The following is a 24,870-nucleotide window of genomic DNA, read 5'->3' on the forward strand; positions in this document are numbered from 1 at the left end:
AGAACTGGCTGCAGGATCGAGTCCAGAAAGTGGTGGTCAATGGATCCACGCCTGGATGAAGATTGGTGACAAATAGAGCATCCCCCAGGAGTCAGTGCTGGGACTGATACTCTTTCATATCTTGAGCAGTGACATGGACAGTGGGGTCAGGTGCATCCTCAGTATGTTTGCTGGTGACGTAAAGCTGTGGCATGTGGTGATCACATCAAGGGGATGGGATGCCATCCAGAAGGACCTAGACAGGCTTGAACCTGGTGCCCAGGTGAATCCTATGAGTTTCAACAAATTTAAAGAGAAGATCTTGCACCTGGGTTGAGGCAAATCCTGTTACCAATACAAGGTGGGGGATGAAAGGATTGAGCACAATCCTGCCAAAAAAAGACCTTGGGGGTGGCAAGCTGGACATGAGGCAGCATTCATAGAATCATAGAATCACCAAGGTTGGAAAAGACCTAAGAGATCATCCAGTCCAACCGTTCACCTATTCCCAATAGCTCCCACTAAACCATGTCCCTCAACACGACATCCAGTGTTGCATTGTGACTGCATCCCAGAAAGCAACTGTATCTTGGTCTGCATCAAAAGCAGTGTGACCAGCAGGGTGAGGGAGGTGGTCCTGGCCCTCTACTCTGCACTGGTGAGGCCACACGTGGAGCTCCAGCTGTGGGGTCCTCAGTATAGGAGACACATAGACCTGTTGAAGTGTGTCTAGAGGGGAGCCACAAAAATGATCACAGGGATGGAACATCTTCTACAGTGAGGGTGGTGAGGCATGGGAAAAGGATGCCCAGTGATGTGGTGGATGCCACGTATCTAGAGACATTCAAGGAGAGGCTGAATCAGGCCCTGGACAACATCATCTATCTGTGGGTCTTTATGTTCACCTCGGAGGAGTTGGACTACACGGCGTTCAGAGGCCCCCTCCAACGTAAAGAGTTCTATGATTCACTGATTGTATGAATCCAGCACGATACACAAAGAAGCAGAGGAGCAATTCCTGCAGCGAGCCACATGATGCCGCTCTCATTTTAAGTCAATAGATAAACAGTTTCACTGAACTCATAGCTTGAAAGGTGCAGCGGGTAAGTAATTTCTTCCACATTTATATGGAAGATATAGATCCATATGTATAAGGAAGAGAAGGTGTGTACAAGGAATGCGAAACGGCGAAGAAAAGCGAACCGGGAGCGATACGCAGAGAATGACAGAAGCAATGCCCGCAGCGAGCCACATGATGGCGCTGTGAGCTAAGGAACGCGCGATGCGATGCGATGCGATGCGAGGAAGGGAGGGGAACACCTTCCGGTGCCCATGGCAAAGAAGGCAGAGCGAGAGCGAGCGGCGGGGAGGAGGAGGCGCGTCCCGTGAGGAAGGATTGTGTCGGCGAGCGCGGGCGGAGGGTTTGGAGCAGGCGGGTCGGGAGGTGCGCGGCGCGGAGAAGGAGCGGAGCGGCGGCGTAGAGGGCGATGGTCGGCGGTGGAGCGGCGCGGCGGAGCTGGGGGGCCGCGGTGCTGGTGCTGCAGGCGGCCTGGGCGCTGGGCGGCGGTCCGGTGCGCTACTCGGTGCCGGAGGAAGCCGAGGCCGGCACGGTGGTGGGGCGCCTGGCGCAGGACGTGGGCCTGGAGGCGGGCGAGGCGGAGGCGCGGCATCTGCGGCTGGTGTCGCGGGGCCTGGGGGCGAGCGTGGAGGTGAGCGGGGCGAGCGGGGCGCTGGTGGTGAGTTCGCGGCTGGACCGGGAGGAGCTGTGCGGGAAGAGCGCGCCGTGCGCCCTGCGGCTGGAGGTGCTGCTGGAGCGGCCGCTGCGCGTCTTCCACGTGGAGGTGGAGGTCACCGACATCAACGACAATGCCCCGCGCTTCCCCGCCGCCTCCAAAAACATCAGCGTGTGGGAAAATTCCCCTCTGAATTCCCGGTTTCCTCTGGAGGGCGCGTCGGATGCGGATATCGGCTCGAACGCGCAGCTCTCCTACATACTAAGCCCCTCCGAGCACTTCGCTTTGGATGTAAAGACGTCAGATGAAGACAGGAAATCCCTTTTTCTTGTGCTGACGCATCCTCTGGACCGCGAGTCGCAGTCGGAGCACATCTTGGTGATGACGGCGAGTGACGGGGGCAGGCCGGCGCTGACGGGCACGGTGCAGCTGCTGATCTCGGTGCTGGATGCGAACGACAACGCGCCGCAGTTCAACCAGTCGGTGTATAAAGTGCAGCTGCCGGAGGACGCGGCGGAGGGGACGCTGGTGGCGCGGGTGGCGGCCACGGACCCGGACGAGGGAATTAATCAGGAGTTTTCCTTCAGCATCGTCGGATCTGTTCCTGCATCTCAGAAAGATGCATTCAGCATTGATCCGCGAACGGGGGAGATCCGGCTCCGAGTCCCCCTGGACTTCGAAGAAGTCCGTTTACACGAGTTGCAAATCGAGGCGAGAGATCAAGGTTTTCCTCCGTTGTCGGGCCACTGCAGCGTGGAGCTGGAGGTGCTGGACGTGAACGACAACGCGCCCGAGGTGTGGGTGACGTCGCTGTCGGTGCCGGTGCCCGAGGACGCGGCGCTGGGGACGGTGGTGGCGCTGCTGAGCGTGTCGGACCGGGACTCGGGTCCGAACGGGCGGGTGCGGTGCGCGGTGGTGCCGGCGTCGCCGTTCGGGCTGGTGGCGACGTTCGCGGGCTCGTACTCGCTGGTGCTGCGGGAGGCGCTGGACCGGGAGCGGGTGTCGGAGTACGAGGTGGAGGTGCGGGCGGAGGACGGCGGGGCGCCGCCGCTGCGCGCCAGGCGCGGGCTGCGGGTGCCGGTGTCGGACGTGAACGACAACGCGCCGGCGTTCGCGCAGGCCGTGTACACGGTGCTGGCGCGGGAGAACAACGCGGCGGGCGCGGAGCTGGCGCGGCTGTGGGCGCGGGACCCGGACGAGGCGGGCAACGGGCGCGTGAGCTACTCGGTGTGGGAGGGCGGCGCGGGGATGGGCGCGGGCTCGGGCTCGGGCTCGGGCTCGGGCTCGGGGTGGCGTCCGGCGTCGAGCTACGTGTCGGTGGAGGCGGAGAGCGGGCGGCTGCGGGCGCTGCGTCCGCTGGACTACGAGGAGCTGCAGGTGCTGCAGTTCGAGGTGCGGGCGGTGGACGCGGGGGAGCCGCCGCTGTGCGGCAACGCCACGGTGCAGCTGTTCGTGGTGGACGAGAACGACAACGCGCCGGCGCTGCTGCCGCTGCCGCTGGCGGGCGGCGGGCCGGGGCCGTGGTCTGCGGGCGAGGCGGCGGAGCCGGCGTGGCGGGCGGCGGGCTCGGCGGGCTCGGCGGGTTCTGCGGGCTCGGCGTCGTCGTCGTGGTCGCTGTGGGCGCGGGCGGCGCTGGGTGCTCCGGCGGGGCAGGTGGTGGCGAAGATCCGCGCGGTGGACGCGGACTCGGGCTACAACGCGTGGCTGCGCTACGAGCTGCGGGAGCCGCGGGGCGAGGGCCCGTTCCGCGTGGGGCTGTACAGCGGCGAGGTGAGCACGGCGCGGGCGCTGGAGGAGGCGGACGGCCCGCGGCAGAGGCTGCTGATCGTGGTGCGGGACCACGGGGAGCCGCCGCGCTCGGCCACGGCCACGCTGAGCGTGTCGCTGGTGGAGGGCGCCGAGGCGGCGCTGGCGGCGGCGGGGGCGGGGGCGGTGTCGGCGGGGGCGGGGCCGCGGGCGGCGGCGGGCGCGGAGGGCGGCTCTGCGGCGGCGGCGGCGGCGGCGGCGACGAACGTGTGGCTGGTGGCGGCCATCTGCGCGGTGTCGAGCGTGTTGGTGCTGGCGGCGGTGCTGTACGGGGCCGGGCGCTGTGCGCCGCGGGCGGCCGTGCCGGCGGGGCCCGGGCCGGCGACGCTGGTGTGCGCCAGCGAGGTGGGCAGCTGGTCGTACTCGCAGCGCCAGAGCCGGAGCCTGTGCGTGGCCGCGGCCGCGGACGGCGCGGGCAAGAGCGACCTGATGGTGTTCAGCCCCAACTGCCCGCCGCCGCCCGGCCCCGCGCCGAAGGAGACGCCGCACGAGCCGCCCTCTCTGCTCGACACGGTCAGTATCTCTCGCTGGCTGCTCACCCTTTGTTACTGTCTTACTTCCGTTTGTTCTTTTTTCGTTTCTTCTTTTTATTTGATTCTCTTTCCTTTGCTCTGCTTCCTTTCCTTCTGTCACATTCTCTGTGCCTGAGGTTCGTGTTCTGACAGCGGTGTTGCCCTGTTGCACTGGTATTGAACTCAGTTTCAGAGTACTTTCTGCCGGAGGCTTGGACTGTGGGTTTTGAGATAGGTGTTGTGTTTCATTTCCAATTTTCTCTCCTCATGCGATTCTAGAATATTTTTGTTGAATCTTATTCTGTTGATACGATAACGTTGGTTTCTTGCTCAATCTCACACGTCGATTTTACTGTAGCATAAGTAAGGCTAGCACCAATTGGCTCTATTGCACTTCAACTTACAGGTGTTATTTGCTCTTCCGTTTATGGGTCTATTTGGTGAAATTCTGTGTGCAGGTGTTTTTAACATTCGCATCTATGGTTCTGTTCATCCCTAGGTTCCTTAGTTTTTGGTTTGGAGTTTCTGGGTTTAGCTATCCTGTATAGAAATTTTACTTTGATGATATTTAGTCACCCGCATAGAGCTGTTGTGACATGGGTTCTACCAGTGCTCTTTCTCGTAGTGCACGATATTGAAGGTCTGCTAGACCTGTAGGACCATTCTGGTGGTGGTTGTCCACCTGGCACTTTCCTCTGTTTTTAATAACGTGGAGTGTGATTGTGCTGGTAACAGGTCTCGTTGTTTCTTTGATTCTTCTCTGTAAGAGGCACAGTGCAGTGCACTGATTGTTATTTCTGCATTCCCTCTGTCTTTAGTGTACGTCCCTTTACATAGATTTGTTGAAGTAATGATTAAAGTAGGAAAGTGATCATGGACATTTTCTGTATGCTTTCCAAACCTGCAGGCTCTCTGTACCAGTTCTTGGCAATACCTCTGTTGTTCCCACTGAGAGAGGGGTGCAGTCCCAGTGCTGAGTCTGTTGGTGACCTCAGAGTGCTGACACTGATGTCTGTTTGGTGTGTTTCTTGTGCAGCAGGTTAAATGATGTGAAGCTATGAATTTTTGTTCTGAAGGTTGAGAGGGGGGCTGGCTCAGGATACTTCTGTAACACTCTTTTCTTCAGTTAACACTCTGAACCTTTTCAATAACAATCGTTTTATTTTTGTTGTGTCTGTTAATTTATGCAGTTATTGATTGGTTGAGCACTGAACATGTTTTGGAGTGTAACCTGTCATATGTTGTTTACATTTGTGGTTCTCAATGGTGATTGTAGGTTCTAACGCTGCTGGTGTGCAGGGCTTTGTTTATCAGAGCTGTTGCCCTGCTGCTGGGCATGGGACATCACTGCTTACAATGTTCTGTCCCAGAGGAAATCAGTGCCTCTTTTGATTTGCCATCTCATGATCTTGACTACATATCCTGCTAGCTGATGGTGTGCAGCATTTGCAGGTGGAATTGTTGAAGGCCTTGAAGTCACGAAGAATCAGTGTTGTGGCATCAGTCCAGCACATGTTATTGACTGTTGCTATCCATGATTTCGTTGTCATCAGTCATGGTTTCTTGCCAAAAATTCGGATCTCTTCTTCTTTCATTGTCCATTGAAGGAGATGTAGTGCAAGGTGACAGTTGTGCCTGGAGAGTTTTCCAATTGTAGACTTTGGTTTGGGCAGGATGTACTTAATCTCTTTTGGTGTTATTTCAGTATTTTCATCAGCAGCTGTAGCTTCTCCCAAAGTTCCTATGCCTTTTTTAAACCCAAAAATGAAAGAAGGGAACTGCCTTGGAAACTTCCTATACTGTCCATCTGAAGCATAAAGATGCATTACTGATTAATATTAGAAATTCCCTTCCTTAACTGTGTCTAATAACTCCGTCTGAATGTGCAGAAGCAATGCAAAATATTGAGGACCATCTGCAGAAAGTTGGTCTGGCACTGCATGTATGGCACTGTTCCTTTGGGGAGGTTGGACTTCTTGCTTTGATTGATGAAATGGGTCAGTGAAGGGCAGAGTCAATGCTGGAGTGGGAATGGGAGTAGAGACTGGAATGGAGGCTGGCTTTTTTATCATGTGTACAACCTTGGGTGGAAATCTCGATCCTTGAGGAGAAAGGCAATCATTGGAAGCCCTCAAGGCTTCCCAAAAGATAGGAGTGAGTGATGTCTGCTCACCTTCTGTATCCATTGTGGCATTTGGAGTTTAGGATAAGGCTCTGGGACTTGGATACCTGCCATATCTTGTAATTGCACATGATGTTGGTGTGACCACCCTGCCTTTAGGTGTTCTGAATATGTCTCTCTCAGTAGTCATGAATTCCTTCCTCTCCTATTGGGCTTCTTGAACTGCGTGTAGACAATTCTGACATTCCTGAGTAATGGAGCGGGGAGATTGCAGTAGAGTTCCATGATGGCATGAGCGTTTTCGCTTTTGTGCTGTGCTAAATCTTACAGTGAGTTGAGGCTGCTGAGAGCCTGATTCTTTCAATGTCTGATTATTTCCACAGAGGGCAATTTAACACCTTCCCTGTCTTGCTGTTCTGTAACTTACCCGCTTCCACATTGATATTTTGGTTTCTTTGGTCAAACTCTTGGTTTTCCTTCCTAGAAGGAAAAACTGCACTGTAGTCCTGTTTTGGAAGTGATGTGCAGTCTGGCCTTTCAATCCTCTCTTTCTGAGTATGAGCACTTGCTGCTCAGGTAGAAGGAGTCACAAAGATGGAGCACTGTGAAATGAAGTCCATTTTTTTCTTCCATATTTTAAGATGCTGTTTTCTTGTTGGCGGCCACAGCCGTGAAGCTGTGTTCACTCCCCACATCTCTGCTTTGGGCAAATCATGCTGGTGTCTACCGAGTTTGTGTCATCAGAAACAGAGTCCTCCTTTTCACTGATCCTTCATAGAAATAGTCCTGGTATGTCGATATCATTGGCATGTGGTTGATTCTTTTCACACTCTTTTCACTTCAATACCACAAGGCCTTGCCAGAGAGGATGGTGCAGCACAAGCCTTGTTCAGGGTTCCATTTGCAGGTATGATATTATTTGAATATCATTTGAAACGATTTAAATGATATATTTGAAATCGTTGAATTGAAATATATTTGAAATATATCATTTAAATGATATATTTGAAACAGAGAGCTATGGAAGATTAACCAGAGGTTGAACAAACAAGGAATAATTTTTCCATATTAGGCAATAATTTTTTAACATGGATGACTTGTGGGGATGTTGAAGTGCTGTTTCAGTATATGCTGTGGTGCCTGGCTTTCTTATCTCCCATGAGGGCTGATAAGAACAATGTGATTCTTTCTGTGTGCCTGAAAAGTTTGTCTTAGCAATGGGGTGAGCAGTTCCTCCCATCAGATCCAGTCTCTCACTCTGGCACCCGCCCAACAGAGGAAATGCCTTGGTAATGGGATGTGGGATGAAGAGTGCTGTCAACTTTCTGACGAATGTTTCTCTCACATATTGTGAAAGCTGCTCACAGCTGTGCCTGTACCAACATCAGAATCAGTAGGAAATCAGATGTATTTCTTTTTATCATTTCCATATGAGATTACTTAGAAGGTGCAGAGTGTTCAGGGTGCAGTTTGTACCACTGGGAAAGGCATGGCAGACTGTGAGTTTCTGCAGCTGCCCCGCAATTCATGCTGTCAGTGCTGAGGGCAGGTGAGGATCTGCACAGCCGTGGGTCATGGACGGAGTGGGACTTAGAGCTGTACCCTGAGCAATCAGCTTCTGCACATCCTCACTTGCTGTTGTACTTGTGGCATTCCTGCTTGTGAATTCATCTTCCATATGTCCCTTTGTTCACTTGTGGTTGAATGTGAAATGTTGCTTCTCATACAGAAGTTTTTTCCCAATATTGATGATTTTGACTGAGTTCTGTGAACTTCCTTGTGATCTTCCCTCTGCTGATGTTCCTCATCAGGATGGGAAGAAGTGCTCTTCTCTATTAAAGGTATTGGCAAACCTTGTGTTTTATTGAGGCGCAATGGGATCTTTCAGCTTTCTCTCTATTCTCTATGTTATGAGAATGTCCCACTCTGTTGTTTTTCTTCTCTCACACTGGAAATATGTTGGTGAGAGTGGATGAGATGCAGTATGCTGGCTTCTGGCTGCTGTCAGATTGCACACATTTGAGCAGCTGGCTGTGAGTCTGGGGTCTGGATGTTCCACTTTAGATGGAGAGAATGTCTTTAGCATTCAAGTCTCCCTGTTGCTTCCGTTGTGAGAGATGTGTGTGAATGAGAACTGCATATTAATCAGTGTAGTGTTCTTTTTCTTAACTTAAAATTCAGCCATACTACAGGTAGGTTGTTCATACTAAAATAATATGTGATCAGTCGACTACTGTTAGTTTTGGCACTGTTTAGTTTTGGTATTTTTATGTTGGATGGAGTGTTAATTTTTTGGGTTTTGTCCTGTTGACTGTAGCCTTCTGGGAGTCACGTGCATACCAATGCAGGTAAGATACAAAGACACAGGAGAAAGAAGAGTTCATCCTTGCGTTTTGAATTTAGATTCATACGGTCTAAACCAAACCTGCTGGCATCAAGAAGTACATACGGATCTGAACTCCAGGCATCTTTGCTGTTCCCTGGAAGACTGACAGTCTTCAATACTTCAGTGGCAGATTTCCACATGAAACTGAGATAAGTTGGAGCATGAAAGCAAGGAGAACTGTAGGCAGAAGTGTGTTGCTTGACCCATAAGTGTGTTCTCTTTTTATGTGCTGATTGTTGAAGACGTGAGCTGCTTTCCACCTCGGCCTGACTGCTGCTGTTGTGCAGTGCAGGTGCTGGTGAATATAATGGATGGCACAGAAGAACTGTGTGGGCAGGTGGTGAATTTTTCCCTGAGGGTTAAAATGCACAGTCGGGAACAGGGCAGAGGAGAATGGTAGCATTTAGCAGCAGAGTCCATTAATTCCTGTCCATCAGCATGTCTACAACAAATGCTAAAGACAAACGGTTTTGAAAAGGGTACTCATAAAAATGGAAAATCCAAAGACTCCGAACCCAAAATCTCAACTTTGTCTTGTTGGAAGGAAGCATCTTGCCAATAACTTGTTTGCTCTTCTACCCACCATGCTCAGGGCATCTAGTCTCTCCTCTGCTTCCAATGGTTTCCAAGAAGACCAATGATATCCAGGCAAATAGGTTGCATTGAAAGGAGAATGGCCAACAGGTTGAGGGAGGTGATCCTTCCTCTCTACTCTGCCTCAGTGAAGACACATCTGTCAAGTTCTGGGCTCAAAAATGTTCAAAAATGACGGGATATCCTAGAAAGAGTCCAGCAGAAGGTGACCAACTGAGGGCCATGAGCATCTCCCATACAAAGAAAGGCTGAGAGAGCTGGGTCTGTTCAGCATGGAGAGAAGGCTGAGGGGGCATCTCATCGCTGTTTATAACTAGCTGTAGTGCAGCAGTCGTGTCAGTAGGGCTGGACTGTTTTCACAGTCTGATGGAACAACCGTGGAACAAGTGCAATGGCAAGGAAGTGAAACATGAGGAAGTTCAATTCAAACAGAAGAACAAAATTACTGTCAGCGTGTCCAATCTCTGGAACAACCTTCCCAGAGAGGTTGTGGAGTCGGCTTCTTTGGATTCAATACCTGTCTGCCTACCTGTGCAGTCGCTGTAGGGCACATGCTTTGCCACAGGGGACAGACTCAGTGATCACTACAGGTCGCTTCCAAGCCTTACAGTGGTGTGATACTGTAATTCTGTGACCACGAGTGGAAGAAGAGAATCTGTTCCCACTTTCTTCCTTGTGCTCCGTCCTTGTAAGTATTATACCAAGAGCCTGAGAATCTCCGCTTCCCAGTGTGTTTGACACAAGTGATGGTTCAGTTTATCTTGCTGCAAGAAACGTCTGGAAAGACACCTGAATGGAGTGTGCTTTCGGAGAAATTTCACATATACCACAAAATTTTTAATAGGACAGCATAGCTCGCAGTAATAGTAAGATCTGTCCCACTACCAAGGAATACAATCAATACATTCAACAGCACAGCCATTTAAACTGGAAAACAAGAGTGAAAGATTATTTGGTGTCTCGTTGCATTTCAGCAGATATGTACTTCCACAAACGAGAAAACTTACAAAGCCGGAGTATACGTCTTCGGAAATAAATAGATAAATAAAAAAATAGGTGCATAAGGAACAGAAAATGGAAAAAAAAGCCAAATAGTGTCCAGTGCGATACGCAAAGAAGCACAGAGTCAATTTCCGCAGCGAGCCACATGATGGCGCTGTGAGCTAAGGAACGCGCGATGCGATGCGATGCGATGCGATGCGATGCGATGCGATGCGATGCGATGCGAGGAAGGGAGGGGAACACCTTCCGGTGCCCATGGCAAAGAAGGCAGAGCGAGAGCGAGCGGCGGGGAGGAGGAGGCGCGTCCCGTGAGGAAGGATTGTGTCGGCGAGCGCGGGCGGAGGGTTTCGAGCAGGCGGGTCGGGAGGTGCGCGGCGCGGAGAAGGAGCGGTGCGGCGGCGTAGAGGGCGATGGTCGGCGGTGGAGCGGCGCGGCGGAGCTGGGGGGCCGCGGTGCTGGTGCTGCAGGCGGCCTGGGCGCTGGGCGGCGGTCCGGTGCGCTACTCGGTGCCGGAGGAAGCCGAGGCCGGCACGGTGGTGGGGCGCCTGGCGCAGGACGTGGGCCTGGAGGCGGGCGAGGCGGAGGTGCGGCGTCTGCGGCTGGTGTCGCGGGGCCTGGGGGCGAGCGTGGAGGTGAGCGAGGCGAGCGGGGCGCTGGTGGTGAGCTCGCGGCTGGACCGGGAGGAGCTGTGCGGGAAGAGCGCGCTGTGCGTCCTGCGGCTGGAGGTGCTGCTGGAGCGGCCGCTGCGCGTCTTCCACGTGGAGGTGGAGGTCACCGACATCAACGACAATGCCCCGCGCTTCCTCGCCGCCTCAAAAAACATCAGCATTGTAGAATTCAATACCTTGCCTGGGACCCGTTTTCCTCTGGAGGGCGCGTCGGATGCGGATATCGGTTCGAACGCTCAGCTCTCGTATACACTGAGCCCCTCCGAGCACTTCGCTCTGGATGTGCAGCGGGGAGAGGAGAATCTGGAATCCTTATTCTTGGTGCTGACGAACCCCCTGGACCGCGAGTCGCAGTCGGAGCACCGCTTGGTGCTGACGGCGAGTGACGGGGGCAGGCCGGCGCTGACGGGCACGGTGCAGCTGCTGATCACGGTGCTGGATGCGAACGACAACGCGCCGCAGTTCAACCAGTCGGTGTATAAAGTGCAGCTGCCGGAGGACGCGGCGGAGGGGACGCTGGTGGCGCGGGTGGCAGCCACGGACCCGGACGAGGGAATTAATCAGGAGTTTTCCTTCAGCATCGTCGGTTCTGTTCCTGTGTCTCAGAAAGATGCATTCAGCATTGATCCGCGGACGGGGGAGATTCGGCTCCAGGAACTCCTTGATTATGAGGTCGTCCGTTTGTGCGAGTTGCAAATCCAGGCGAGAGACAAGGGGACACCTCCGCTGTCGGGCCACTGCAAGATTGTGGTGGAGGTGCTGGACGTGAACGACAACGCGCCCGAGGTGTGGGTGACGTCGCTGTCGGTGCCGGTGCCCGAGGACGCGGCGCTGGGGACGGTGGTGGCGCTGCTGAGCGTGTCGGACCGGGACTCGGGTCCGAACGGGCGGGTGCGGTGCGCGGTGGTGCCGGCGTCGCCGTTCGGGCTGGTGGCGACGTTCGCGGGCTCGTACTCGCTGGTGCTGCGGGAGGCGCTGGACCGGGAGCGGGTGTCGGAGTACGAGGTGGAGGTGCGGGCGGAGGACGGCGGGGCGCCGCCGCTGCGCGCCAGGCGCGGGCTGCGGGTGCCGGTGTCGGACGTGAACGACAACGCGCCGGCGTTCGCGCAGGCCGTGTACACGGTGCTGGCGCGGGAGAACAACGCGGCGGGCGCGGAGCTGGCGCGGCTGTGGGCGCGGGACCCGGACGAGGCGGGCAACGGGCGCGTGAGCTACTCGGTGTGGGAGGGCGGCGCGGGGATGGGCGCGGGCTCGGGCTCGGGCTCGGGCTCGGGCTCGGGGTGGCGTCCGGCGTCGAGCTACGTGTCGGTGGAGGCGGAGAGCGGGCGGCTGCGGGCGCTGCGTCCGCTGGACTACGAGGAGCTGCAGGTGCTGCAGTTCGAGGTGCGGGCGGTGGACGCGGGGGAGCCGCCGCTGTGCGGCAACGCCACGGTGCAGCTGTTCGTGGTGGACGAGAACGACAACGCGCCGGCGCTGCTGCCGCTGCCGCTGGCGGGCGGCGGGCCGGGGCCGTGGTCTGCGGGCGAGGCGGCGGAGCCGGCGTGGCGGGCGGCGGGCTCGGCGGGCTCGGCGGGTTCTGCGGGCTCGGCGTCGTCGTCGTGGTCGCTGTGGGCGCGGGCGGCGCTGGGTGCTCCGGCGGGGCAGGTGGTGGCGAAGATCCGCGCGGTGGACGCGGACTCGGGCTACAACGCGTGGCTGCGCTACGAGCTGCGGGAGCCGCGGGGCGAGGGCCCGTTCCGCGTGGGGCTGTACAGCGGCGAGGTGAGCACGGCGCGGGCGCTGGAGGAGGCGGACGGCCCGCGGCAGAGGCTGCTGATCGTGGTGCGGGACCACGGGGAGCCGCCGCGCTCGGCCACGGCCACGCTGAGCGTGTCGCTGGTGGAGGGCGCCGAGGCGGCGCTGGCGGCGGCGGGGGCGGGGGCGGTGTCGGCGGGGGCGGGGCCGCGGGCGGTGGCGGGCGCGGAGGGCGGCTCTGCGGCGGCGGCGGCGGCGGCGGCGACGAACGTGTGGCTGGTGGCGGCCATCTGCGCGGTGTCGAGCGTGTTGGTGCTGGCGGCGGTGCTGTACGGGGCCGGGCGCTGTGCGCCGCGGGCGGCCGTGCCGGCGGGGCCCGGGCCGGCGACGCTGGTGTGCGCCAGCGAGGTGGGCAGCTGGTCGTACTCGCAGCGCCAGAGCCGGAGCCTGTGCGTGGCCGCGGCCGCGGACGGCGCGGGCAAGAGCGACCTGATGGTGTTCAGCCCCAACTGCCCGCCGCCGCCCGGCCCCGCGCCGAAGGAGACGCCGCACGAGCCGCCCTCTCTGCTCGACATGGTCAGTGCCCCTTGAGAGACTCTCGCCCCTTCCTTCCTCCCTCCCCTTCTTTCCTGCTTTCCTTCGTTGTTCTTTCTTTTTTCTCTTTGCTCTCCTTTGCTCTCCTCCCTGTCCTTGCTTGTCTTCCTCTGTGCTGGTACTTCCAATTCTGACACATCACTGTCCCATGGAAGTTCGTTGCATAGCCTTACCTGCCACGGGCTTTGATGCTCGTTTTTGTGATATATATTCTGATAGTGTTCTATTTGCTGTTTTCATCTGTCATGCTGGGTTGTAGTTGTTTGATCTCTTGATAGGAGAATGTTGGTATCTTTCTTGTTACTGCACATTGTGTTTGCTGTAGTGTAGGTAAGGCAAGCACTACTGGACTTTATTCCACTTCAATCTATTTCTATTTTTTCTGTTGCATTTATGGTCCTACTCTGTACAATTCTGTGAAAATGTTTATTTTCCATTTGCCTCTTCCATTTCCCAGAGCTTGGTAGTTGTTGATCTGGAAGTTCATTGTGAGGTTAGATGCTTAGTATTGGTGTTTTCTTCGGATGGATTGAAGTCACCTGCACAGAGTTGCTGTGACTTGATGTCTGTCAGGACTGATTCTAACAGTGCCCAACACTGAAGGATTGCTGGATGTGAAGGATGTTTCTGGTGGCCAGGCATTTTCCTATGCTTTTAATAACATGGAATATGGTTGTGCTGGTAACCTGTCTGGTTTCTTCTTTGATTCTTCTTTGCAAATGGCGCAATGTAGTACATTGAGTGGTATTTTAACATTCTCTGTGTATGGTATATCTCCATTCACACTGGTTCATCAGGCAAAGTCATGATGAAAGTAGGAAAGTGAACATGGACTGTTCCTGTACCCTTTTGAAGCCTGCAGACCGTCCTTACCTGTTTTTGCCAATGCCTCTGTTGTTGCCTCTGAGTGTAGTCCTGATGCTGAACATGACAAGTGTTTGTCTGTTGGTGACCTCAGAGTGCTGGCAGCAATGTCCATTTATGTGTTTCAAGTGCAAGAGGTCAACTGATGTAAAGCAATGAATTTTCGCTCTTAGAACTGAGAGAGGGGATGGCGCAGTGTACTTCTGTCACGCTCTTCTCTAGAGTCAGCAATGAAAACCTTTCCAATGAAAATGGTTTGCTTTCTGCTTTATTTATTTATTTATATTGTTATGTAGAGGTGAGAACATGTTTTGGGGTGTAACCTGTCATATCTCACTGCCACGAGTTTTTCTCAAGGGTCATTTTGGATTCTAGAGCTGCAGTCAAACCTAGCTGCACAGGGCTGGGTTTATCAGAGCTCTCCTCCTGCTGCTGGATATGGAACATTCATTTCCTGTGATGTTCTGTCCCAGAAGGAAATCAGGGCCTCTTTTGATTTGTGGTGTCATGACCTGAGCTCCACAAACCCTGTTGTTGTGTATAGCATTTCCAGGTGGGACTGCTGAAGGTCTGGAAGTCGCAAAGCATGGGTCTTGTGGCAGCAGTCCAGCATAGAGTGTTTGCTGTCATTGGCCCCGACTGCACTGTTATCAGTCATGATTTCTTGGTAAAAATTCTGTCCTCGACTTCTTTCATGGTCCGTTGAAGGAGGTGTGATGCAAGATGACAGTTGTGCCTGGAGAGTCTTCTGACTGTAGACTTGTGTTCTGTCAGGATACACTTAAGCTCTTTAGATGTTCTTTCAGTATTTGCATCAGTAGCTGTAGCTTCACAGCGCGCCTGTGCCATGTTTGAAATCGAAAGTCAAAAGAGCTGCCTTGGAAACCCACCTGTACAGTTCAGATGAGGCATAGGGATGCCTTACTCAGAAATATTTGAAATCCCTTTTGTTAGCTGTGTGTAATAACTCAGTCTGAGTTAGCAGAAATATTGGGAAACACTGAGGACCATCTGCAGAAGGTCAGCAAGGCACTATGTTTGGTGTGAATGGATTTCTTGCTCTCATGGAAGGAATGGGTCAGTGAAGGGCAAAGTCAGTGCTGGGGTGTGAAAGGGAAGTGCGGTTTGTGGTGAAAATGAACGTGGCATCAGTACAGGATGGAGGCTGGCTGTTTTCTCCTGTGTACAACCTTGGGTAATAATCCTGATCTTTGAGGGAAAAGGTAATCATTGGAAGCCCACAGGGCACGCCAAGGGATAAGAATGAGTGGTGTCTGCTTTGTTCTGTATCCATTGCTTAGAGTGGGGTTTGCAGTTTACCAAGAGGCTGTAAGCGAGGAGACCTGGAGCCCTTCCAGACCTTGTGATTGCATGCGATGTGGACATGACCACCCTGTCTTCAGATATTTGAATATGTCTCTCACTGGGCACGAATCCCTTCTACTCCTCTTTTGTTTCGTGAACTGCACGTAAACACGTCTGATGTTCCCAAGTCCCAAAGCAGGGAGATCCCAGGAGAGTTCCACGATGGTGTGAGTGATTGGGCATGATTTGCCCCTGTGTGCCATGCTAAGTCTGTGTGAGGTGAGGCTGCTGAGGGCCTCATCCTTTCAAGGTCTGATTATTTCCAAGGGGAGCAATTCAGTACCAGGTTCTGCATTGGTATTTCAGTTTCTGTACACTCTTGGTTCTCCTTCCTAGAATAATTCTGAATTGTAGTCTTGTTTTGCTGTCTGGCCTTTATATCCTCTCTTTCTGAGCATGACCACTTGCTGCTCGAGTAGAAGGTGTTGTAAAGATCGATCATAGTGTTGGTCTTTTCTGCATCTGATGAGTTTTCTCCCTTCCATTTTTACCTTTGGTACAGGAGAACTGAACAGACTTCATAGTTGGGGTGAACATTGCATGCAGATAACATGAAATGAAGTCCCTTGTTTTCTTCTATGTTTTAAGATGCTATTTTCTAGCTGGTGGCCACAGGTCCCATTTTGTCACTCACCGGGGAATCTGTGTTTGCTCACCACATCTCTGCTTTTGGCAAATCACGCTGGTGTCTCCCAACTTTGTGTCCTCGGAAAAACTGTCCACTTTTTTACTGATCCTTTGTAGAAATAGTCATAATATGTTGATATCACTGTGATGTGGGTGTTACTTTTTAAACTCTTCTATCTTTAATAGCACAAGTAGTTTCCAGAAAGGATGGTGCAGCACAAACAATTTTATTTTCTCCCTTTCTAAAGCTTCTGTTAGTGGTTTGAAATGGAGTTACGGAGGAACACTATGAGGTAGTGCTAATAAAGATGAGATAATTTTCGTGTATTAGGCAAACATTTTTTTAATTGGATGACTTTAGAGAATGTTGTGGTGCTGTTTCAATATGTGCTGTGGTGGCAGGCTTTCTTGCCTTCTGTGAGTGTGTGCCTTAAAAGCATGTAGTAGCAATGGGGTGAGCAATTCCTCCCCCCAGATGCAGTCTCGTGCTCTGACAGCTGCCCAATGCTGGAAGTGTGTTTGGTAACGAGACGTGAGATGCAGAGCACTGCATTCTTGTTGAACGTTTCCCTCAGGTGCTGGGAAAGTTGCTTACAGCTGTGCCAGTACTAATGTCAGAATCTATAACAAATCAGATGTAGTTCTTTTCATCATTTCCCTCCGTGATTGCTTAGAAGTTGCCAAACATCCCGAGTGCAGTTCCTCTCCTTCCCCCTCCCGTGGGAAAAGCCTGGCAGACTGTGTCTCTGCAGCTACCCAGCTGTTTCTGCTGTCGGAGATGAGGGAAGGTGAGGATCTGCACAGTCATGGGTTGTGGTCAGAGGGGGTCTTAAAGCTGTGCCCTGGCAGCGGGGTGGATCAGTGAGCAGGTGTTGTGGTAATAATCATGTGAGTGGCACGAAGTACGTCCTGGGTATTTGGTCTTGATTACCCTTTGCAGTGAAGAGTCTCATGTGGTGGAAATGGTGCAGCTTGGTGGAAGGTGTAGTGAATCAGTCGCCAAGAGCTGAAAACGGCCATCTGGAGATCCGATTTGGCAAGAGCCGGGATAGAGTTTGCAAGATTTTATTGTGGAGAAGCCAAATACATTGTTCTGCCTGGCCTGCGTCCTCTGAAAACCTCCAGAAGTTCAGCTGTAAGACCTTAGCATGAGAGATTACGTGTCATTTCTTGTGGCAGAGCTTCTTCGTAGCAGTACGAAGAGTTTCCCTGCTGTTTTCCCAGTGCATCCCCTTCTCGTTATGTAGAGAAAGAACCAGCAAGGAGAGCAGCACAGCAAATACTGTCTTCAGTGGGACATGGGGAGGCCTTGCACCAAGCAATTGCTGAGAGCAAGGCCATCTGTGAGGTGTGATGAGCCTCTCTGGTGCCCTGAGCAGTCAGATTGTGAGAGTCCTCACTTGCTGTTGTACTTGCAGCATTCCTGTTTGTGAAGTCATCTTCCTTATGTGCCTTTCTTCACTTGTATTTGAATGTGAAATGTAGATTATCAGACTGTCATATTTCCGAGTGTTGATGATTCTGGCTGAGTTCTCTGAACCCTGCGATCTTCGCTCTGCTGATATTCCTCCTCTGGTTGGAAAGAAGTGCTCCTCTATATTAAAGATGTTGGCAAACTGTATGTGTAATTGCAGTGCAATGGGATCTCTCTATTTTATTTTTTTTCTCTCCTGCTTGATGAATCTCACTCTTTTTCTTTTCTCGCACTGGAAATACAGTGGTGAGAGTGGATGAGATGCAGTGTGCTGGCTTCTGGCTGCTGTCAGATTGCGCACCTTTGAGCAGCTGACCAGGAGCCTGGGGTCTGAAATTTCTCCTTTATTGTATTGAAAACTCAGGTTGTGATGGAGTGAATGTCGTTAGCTTTCAGGTCTCCCTGTTGCTTTTATTGTGATAGACGTGTGCCAGGGAGCACTGTGCACTGATCAGCAATAGTGTGCTTTTTCTTAATAGCAGCAACTACTGCAGCCATACTAAAGGTAAGTTGTTCACATTAAAAGAACATGCAATCAGTAGATGCCTGTACATTTTGTCACTGTTCTGTTGGCATATTTTTATGTTGGAGTGCTTATTTTTGGGCTTATGTCATATTGGTTTCAGCCTTCCAGTAGTCATGTGTATACCAATTAAGGTAAGATACAAAGTCATAGGAAAAAGCAAAATACATCCTTACATTTTGACTTTGAACTCATATGGTATAAATCAAACCCCACTGGCATCAAGGAGTACATATGGATCTGGACTCCAAGCATCATTACTGTTCCATGGTAGCCTGACAGTCTTTGGTTCTAAAGTGGCAGATTTATGCATGGATCAGTAGTAAGTTGGAGCACGAAGGCAAAGAGAACTGTAGGTAGAAGTGTGCTGCTTGACCCTTGGGCCATCTTTGATGTTATGAGCTGTAAGACACGAGGATGTGAGTTGCTCACCGCCTTGGCCTGACTGCTGCTGTTGGGTAGTGCAGGTGGTGCTGTAGGCAAAGGGTGTCAGAAGAGAGCTGTGGAGGTAGGTGGTGTTTCTTTTTTTCCTGTAGTTTCAGTGACAAGGCAGAGAAGAATGGTAACATGTAGCTTCTGGGTCCTGCATGCTTGTCCACCAACATGTGTGCAGCAAATCTGAGGACTAATTGGAATCTTAAATGCGCATAAAAATGGATAATCCATAGATGCCATACCCAAAAATCAACCTTATCTTGTCTGAAGGAAACATCTTGAAAATAAGACGTGTTTGCGTTTCTGCCCACATGTGCGCAGTGCATTTCATGGTACCTCTGCATCTGACAGGTTTTGTCTGCAGGGAAGTGGTGACTTACTGACAGTACTCTCAGTTTGTTCTTGGTCTGCAATCTGTTATCTTTGAGCACGTCATAGCAATGTCCCTGGAGCCCAATGGTGTGCATCCACAAGTGATGAGAGATCTGGCAGAAGTGACTACCAAACCACTCTCTGTCATGTGTGAAAGGTTTCTAGCTGCTGGATCCAGTTTCACTCAGCATCTTCTTTAGTTATCTGGATGAAGGCATTGACTCTACTCTCAGAAAGTTTGCTGATGATACAAAGCTGCTAACAGAGTCTGACTCAGCGGAAGGCTGTGGTGCCATTGAAGGAGACCTGGACAGACTGTCAAGTTGGGCATAGGGGAACCTGAGGAGGTTCGACACGAGCAAGTCTAGAGTCTTGCACGTGGGAGGAATGCTTCAAAATGCATTTGGAGGTGATCTGCTGGAGAGGAGCTGTGCAAAGCTGAGCAACCTCTGTGCTGGTGGCCACCAGTTTGGTCATGAGCACTAGGTTGCATTAAAAGGAACGTGGCCAGCAGGTTGAGGGAAGTGATCCTTTCCCTCTGCTCTGCCCCTGGAGCACTGTGTCCAGTTCTGGGCTCAGCAGTTCAAAAAAGGCATGGACCTCCTAGAAAGAGTCCTGCAGAGGATGACAAAGATGATCATGGAGCATGGAGCATCTTCAGTACATAGAAAGCCTGGAAGACCTGGCTCTGTTCAGCATGGAGAAGAGAAGGCTGAAGGGGAATCTCTTCACTGTTTATAAATATCTAGAGTGTGTCACACACGTTGATGGGGTGGGCAGTTTTTGTTGGTGAGCAATAATAAACAAATGGCAATGGCTAGAAACTGGAACAGAAGAAAGTTCCATTCAAACACAAGATAAACTTCTTTGTTGTCACAGTGTTGACACACTCTGGCATAGGCTGCCCAAAGAGATTGTGGACTCTCCTTCTCCGGATATGTTCAAGACACATCTGGATGCTTACCTGTGCAATCTGCAGTAGGGAACCTGCCAAAGCAAGGGGGATGGACTCTGATCTGAAGAGGTCACTTCCAAGCCCAGCAATTCTGTTTCCCTTATTCTATGACTACGACTGAAAGAGAAGAATCTCATTGCATGTGATTCCCTGTGCTGCATCCTTGTAAGACATACACCAACAGGCTGCGTATCACTGTTTCACGGTGTGAAGTGACTTGGAATAAGTCACAGTTCAAGTAAGGAATGTCTTGAAAGGCACTTGAATAGAATATGGTTTTGTTGTACAACAAGAGAACAATGATTTCAATATTCATATGATCAGCACCACTAACCAACGAATTAATTCAGTACATTTCACGGCACTCCAATTTTAACAGGAAGACCACTGTGAATGAACACGTTGTCTTGCTGCATTCCAGCAGATATGCACTTGTCCTGAACGAGAATAATGAAAAATGCGGAGGATCCGCCTTCGGGGGAAAAAAAATAAAAAAAAAGAAACAAAAAAAGAGGAAAAAGAAAAGTAGTATATAGATGTGTAATAAATGGATAATGAAAAAAAAAATGTAAGATTGAATCGCGACGTATCAGAGAAGCAGAAAAGCGAAGGAGCAATTCGTAGAGTAAACCACATGATGGCGCTGTGAGCTAAGGAACGCGCGATGCGATGCGATGCGATGCGAGGAAGGGAGGGGAACACCTTCCGGTGCCCATGGCAAAGAAGGCAGAGCGAGAGCGAGCGGCGGGGAGGAGGAGGCGCGTCCCGTGAGGAAGGATTGTGTCGGCGAGCGCGGGCGGAGGGTTTGGAGCAGGCGGGTCGGGAGGTGCGCGGCGCGGAGAAGGAGCGGAGCGGCGGCGTAGAGGGCGATGGTCGGCGGTGGAGCGGCGCGGCGGAGCTGGGGGGCCGCGGTGCTGGTGCTGCAGGCGGCCTGGGCGCTGGGCGGCGGTCCGGTGCGCTACTCGGTGCCGGAGGAAGCCGAGGCCGGCACGGTGGTGGGGCGCCTGGCGCAGGACGTGGGCCTGGAGGCGGGCGAGGCGGAGGTGCGGCGTCTGCGGCTGGTGTCGCGGGGCGGGCGGGCGAGCGTGGAGATGAGCGGGGCGAGCGGGGCGCTGGTGGTGAGCTCGCGGCTGGACCGGGAGGAGCTGTGCGGGAAGAGCGCGCCGTGCGTCCTGCGGCTGGAGGTGCTGCTGGAGCGGCCGCTGCGCGTCTTCCACGTGGAGGTGGAGGTCACCGACATCAACGACAATGCCCCGCGCTTCCCCGCCGCCTCAAAAAACATCAGCGTATGGGAGAACTCCCCTCTGAATTCCCGTTTTCCTCTGGAGGGCGCGTCGGATGCGGATATCGGATCGAACGCGCAGCTCTCGTATACACTGAGCCCCTCCGAGCACTTCGCTCTGGATGTGCAGCGAAGTGATGATCATTTGGAATCGTTATTCTTGGTGCTGACGAACCCCCTGGACCGCGAGTCGCAGTCGGAGCACCGCTTGGTGCTGACGGCGAGTGACGGGGGCAGGCCGGCGCTGACGGGCACGGTGCAGCTGCTGATCTCGGTGCTGGATGCGAACGACAACGCGCCGCAGTTCAACCAGTCGGTGTATAAAGTGCAGCTGCCGGAGGACGCGGCGGAGGGGACGCTGGTGGCGCGGGTGGCGGCCACGGACCCGGACGAGGGAATTAATCAGGAGTTTTCCTTCAGCATCGTCGGTTCTGTTCCTGTGTCTCAGAAAGATGCATTAAGCATTGATTCACGGACGGGGGAGATTCGGCTCCAAAAACTGCTTGATTATGAGATCGTCCGTTTGTGCGAGTTGCAAATTGAAGCGAAGGACAAGGGATTTCAGCCTTTGTCGGGTCACTGCAAGGTGGTGGTGGAGGTGCTGGACGTGAACGACAACGCGCCCGAGGTGTGGGTGACGTCGCTGTCGGTGCCGGTGCCCGAGGACGCGGCGCTGGGGACGGTGGTGGCGCTGCTGAGCGTGTCGGACCGGGACTCGGGTCCGAACGGGCGGGTGCGGTGCGCGGTGGTGCCGGCGTCGCCGTTCGGGCTGGTGGCGACGTTCGCGGGCTCGTACTCGCTGGTGCTGCGGGAGGCGCTGGACCGGGAGCGGGTGTCGGAGTACGAGGTGGAGGTGCGGGCGGAGGACGGCGGGGCGCCGCCGCTGCGCGCCAGGCGCGGGCTGCGGGTGCCGGTGTCGGACGTGAACGACAACGCGCCGGCGTTCGCGCAGGCCGTGTACACGGTGCTGGCGCGGGAGAACAACGCGGCGGGCGCGGAGCTGGCGCGGCTGTGGGCGCGGGACCCGGACGAGGCGGGCAACGGGCGCGTGAGCTACTCGGTGTGGGAGGGCGGCGCGGGGATGGGCGCGGGCTCGGGCTCGGGCTCGGGCTCGGGCTCGGGGTGGCGTCCGGCGTCGAGCTACGTGTCGGTGGAGGCGGAGAGCGGGCGGCTGCGGGCGCTGCGTCCGCTGGACTACGAGGAGCTGCAGGTGCTGCAGTTCGAGGTGCGGGCGGTGGACGCGGGGGAGCCGCCGCTGTGCGGCAACGCCACGGTGCAGCTGTTCGTGGTGGACGAGAACGACAACGCGCCGGCGCTGCTGCCGCTGCCGCTGGCGGGCGGCGGGCCGGGGCCGTGGGCTGCGGGCGAGGCGGCGGAGCCGGCGTGGCGGGCGGCGGGCTCGGCGGGCTCGGCGGGTTCTCCGGGCTCGGCGTCGTCGTCGTGGTCGCTGTGGGCGCGGGCGGCGCTGGGTGCTCCGGCGGGGCAGGTGGTGGCGAAGATCCGCGCGGTGGACGCGGACTCGGGCTACAACGCGTGGCTGCGCTACGAGCTGCGGGAGCCGCGGGGCGAGGGCCCGTTCCGCGTGGGGCTGTACAGCGGCGAGGTGAGCACGGCGCGGGCGCTGGAGGAGGCGGACGGCCCGCGGCAGAGGCTGCTGATCGTGGTGCGGGACCACGGGGAGCCGCCGCGCTCGGCCACGGCCACGCTGAGCGTGTCGCTGGTGGAGGGCGCCGAGGCGGCGCTGGCGGCGGCGGGGGCGGGGGCGGTGTCGGCGGGGGCGGGGCCGCGGGCGGCGGCGGGCGCGGAGGGCGGCTCTGCGGCGGCGGCGGCGGCGACGAACGTGTGGCTGGTGGCGGCCATCTGCGCGGTGTCGAGCGTGTTGGTGCTGGCGGCGGTGCTGTACGGGGCCGGGCGCTGTGCGCCGCGGGCGGCCGTGCCGGCGGGGCCCGGGCCGGCGACGCTGGTGTGCGCCAGCGAGGTGGGCAGCTGGTCGTACTCGCAGCGCCAGAGCCGGAGCCTGTGCGTGGCCGCGGCGGCGGACGGCGCGGGCAAGAGCGACCTGATGGTGTTCAGCCCCAACTGCCCGCCGCCGCCCGGCGCCGCGCCGAAGGAGACGCCGCACGAGCCGCCCTCTCTGCTCGACACGGTCAGTATCTCTCGCTCTTTCCGTTAGTGTTCTTCTTCTTTCTTGCTCTCCTTCGTTTACTTCCTTCTCCCTGCCGTAGCTTCGAGTTCTGGCAACCATTTTCTGTTGGGCTTTGTGGAAGAGCAGAATTTGCTTTGGTCTCGGGTGCTTGTTGAGAAATGCATTTGACAGTGCTATGTGTTGAATGATATTCCCATGTGAGATGCTGGAATATTGTTGTGGATCTGATGCTGATTTTATTAGGATATTGGTCTTGGTAATTCTCACATATCTTTTTACAATTATGTAGGTAAGGAAGTGCTTTTGAACTCTGTTCCATGTCTACTTATAGCCATTCTTTGCTGTTCTGTATATGGGTCTATTTTATGCAGTTCTGTGAAAATGTTAATTCAGCATTTGCCTGTATGCTTTTTTCCATCCCAGAGCTCCTTAGTTGTTGATTTGGAAATTCTCTGAGTTTAGCTGTTCTGTTTGGGAGTTTTCCTTTGCTGGAATAAATTCAATTATAGTGAGTTGCTGTGATATGAGTTTTACCATTTCTGTCTGTCGTTTTATAAACACTGAAGGGCTGCTTGGCATTCTGGAGGTTGTGATCCACCAGGCTTTTCCCCTGGGGCTGTGTTAGTAAGAGCTTTGTTGGAGGTAGAGCTGTCAATTCTTCTCCATGTGTGGCTATGGAAAATTGTTGTAGCATCTCACGCTAATAAAACAATGATGTTGGTTTCGTACTGATTGTGACATATTGCTTCTTCTTGTATGGAGAAGAGCTTTTGATGTCAGTTCTTCTTGCTGTTCCTTCCATGCACTGCTGTTGCATTTTTGGACTTTTTTTTTTTTTCAAAATTATCATTTGTTGTTAGTTTAACATTTACATTCATACACGAGCTCCTCAGTTGTTGATTTGGAACTTCTTGTTGTCACTATTCACTCAGTATCTGATTTTTTCCCTAATGGAAGGAAATCAGTGTGATAGAGCCATCAGTTCTACAAGTGCTGCTGCCTAGTAGAGCCTTGCAGTGATGAGCTGCGAGTCATTCTTATGGTGGAATGTCCAACAGGCACTGCTTCCTGTCTTCAGTGATGCTCAGTGTAGGCTGTGCTCATATCAGGTCCAGGTTCTTGTTAGGGTCTCATCTGCTGAAGACATGATGTGTAACAGTGGTATTTCAGGATTCCCTCTGCCCATGGTGCACTTTTGTCAACGTTGGTTGATATGACAGAGTTTCTGATGGAAGTGGGAAAGTTGACATGAACTATTGCTGTATCTTTTTTATTCGTGTTGATACTTGTTCTGCTCCTTTGACTGTTCTTACTGTTTCTTGCCTACCACTCTGTTGTTCCCTGTGACAGAGGGATGTAGTCCTGGGGCTGAGCATGGTTTGTGGTTGTCTGTTGGTCACGTCTGAGTGCTGACAGTGATGTCCCTTGTGTGCGCTCCTTGAACAGCAGTTGTCCTGTTGGAGAGCAATTAATTTTTGTTCTTATGGTGGATGGAAGAATTTGCTCTGGATACTTCTATAAAACTCTTCTCTGCTGTTTATACTTGAAGGCATTCTAATCATCATGTTTTGGTTTGTATTATATATTAATGTATTTAACGATCAATTTGTGGGAAACTGTGGTGGGATTGAATGTATCTCATCTTGCCATGTGTACTTCCAGAAGGAGAGTGGTTCCAGACACTAGATGTGCTGGAG

At 53.7% G+C, this 24,870-nt stretch overlaps 2 protein-coding genes across 4 annotated transcripts in view; both read left to right on the plus strand.

The window, feature by feature from the left end:
- The first annotated feature begins 1,250 nt into the window (after positions 1 to 1,250).
- Positions 1,251 to 24,870, plus strand: part of LOC125700310 (protocadherin alpha-C2-like) — a 168,839-nt gene continuing 145,219 nt past the window's right edge. Inside the window, exons 1-3 of one of the 3 annotated variants that reach the window (XM_048960817.1) lie at positions 1,251 to 1,423; positions 10,502 to 10,766; positions 20,837 to 23,173. In XM_048960817.1, coding sequence (XP_048816774.1) covers positions 10,545 to 10,766; positions 20,837 to 23,173 — 2,559 coding nt within the window. In that variant the 5' untranslated portion in view covers positions 1,251 to 1,423; positions 10,502 to 10,544. Of the gene's footprint in view, positions 1,689 to 10,501; positions 10,767 to 20,425; positions 23,174 to 24,870 lie in introns of those variants that run through there. The other 2 variants (XM_048960818.1, XM_048960819.1) reach the window with 2 other exon arrangements.
- Positions 1,846 to 4,538, plus strand: LOC125700176 (protocadherin alpha-3-like). Its single transcript, XM_048960553.1, has 3 exons — positions 1,846 to 1,881; positions 1,926 to 4,031; positions 4,530 to 4,538. Exons 1-3 carry the CDS (start codon positions 1,846 to 1,848, stop codon positions 4,536 to 4,538), a joined length of 2,151 nt encoding a protein of 716 aa, XP_048816510.1.

Source organism: Lagopus muta, chromosome 14 (genome assembly GCF_023343835.1).
Source record: "Lagopus muta isolate bLagMut1 chromosome 14, bLagMut1 primary, whole genome shotgun sequence".
NCBI classification, from domain to species: Eukaryota; Metazoa; Chordata; class Aves; order Galliformes; family Phasianidae; genus Lagopus; species Lagopus muta.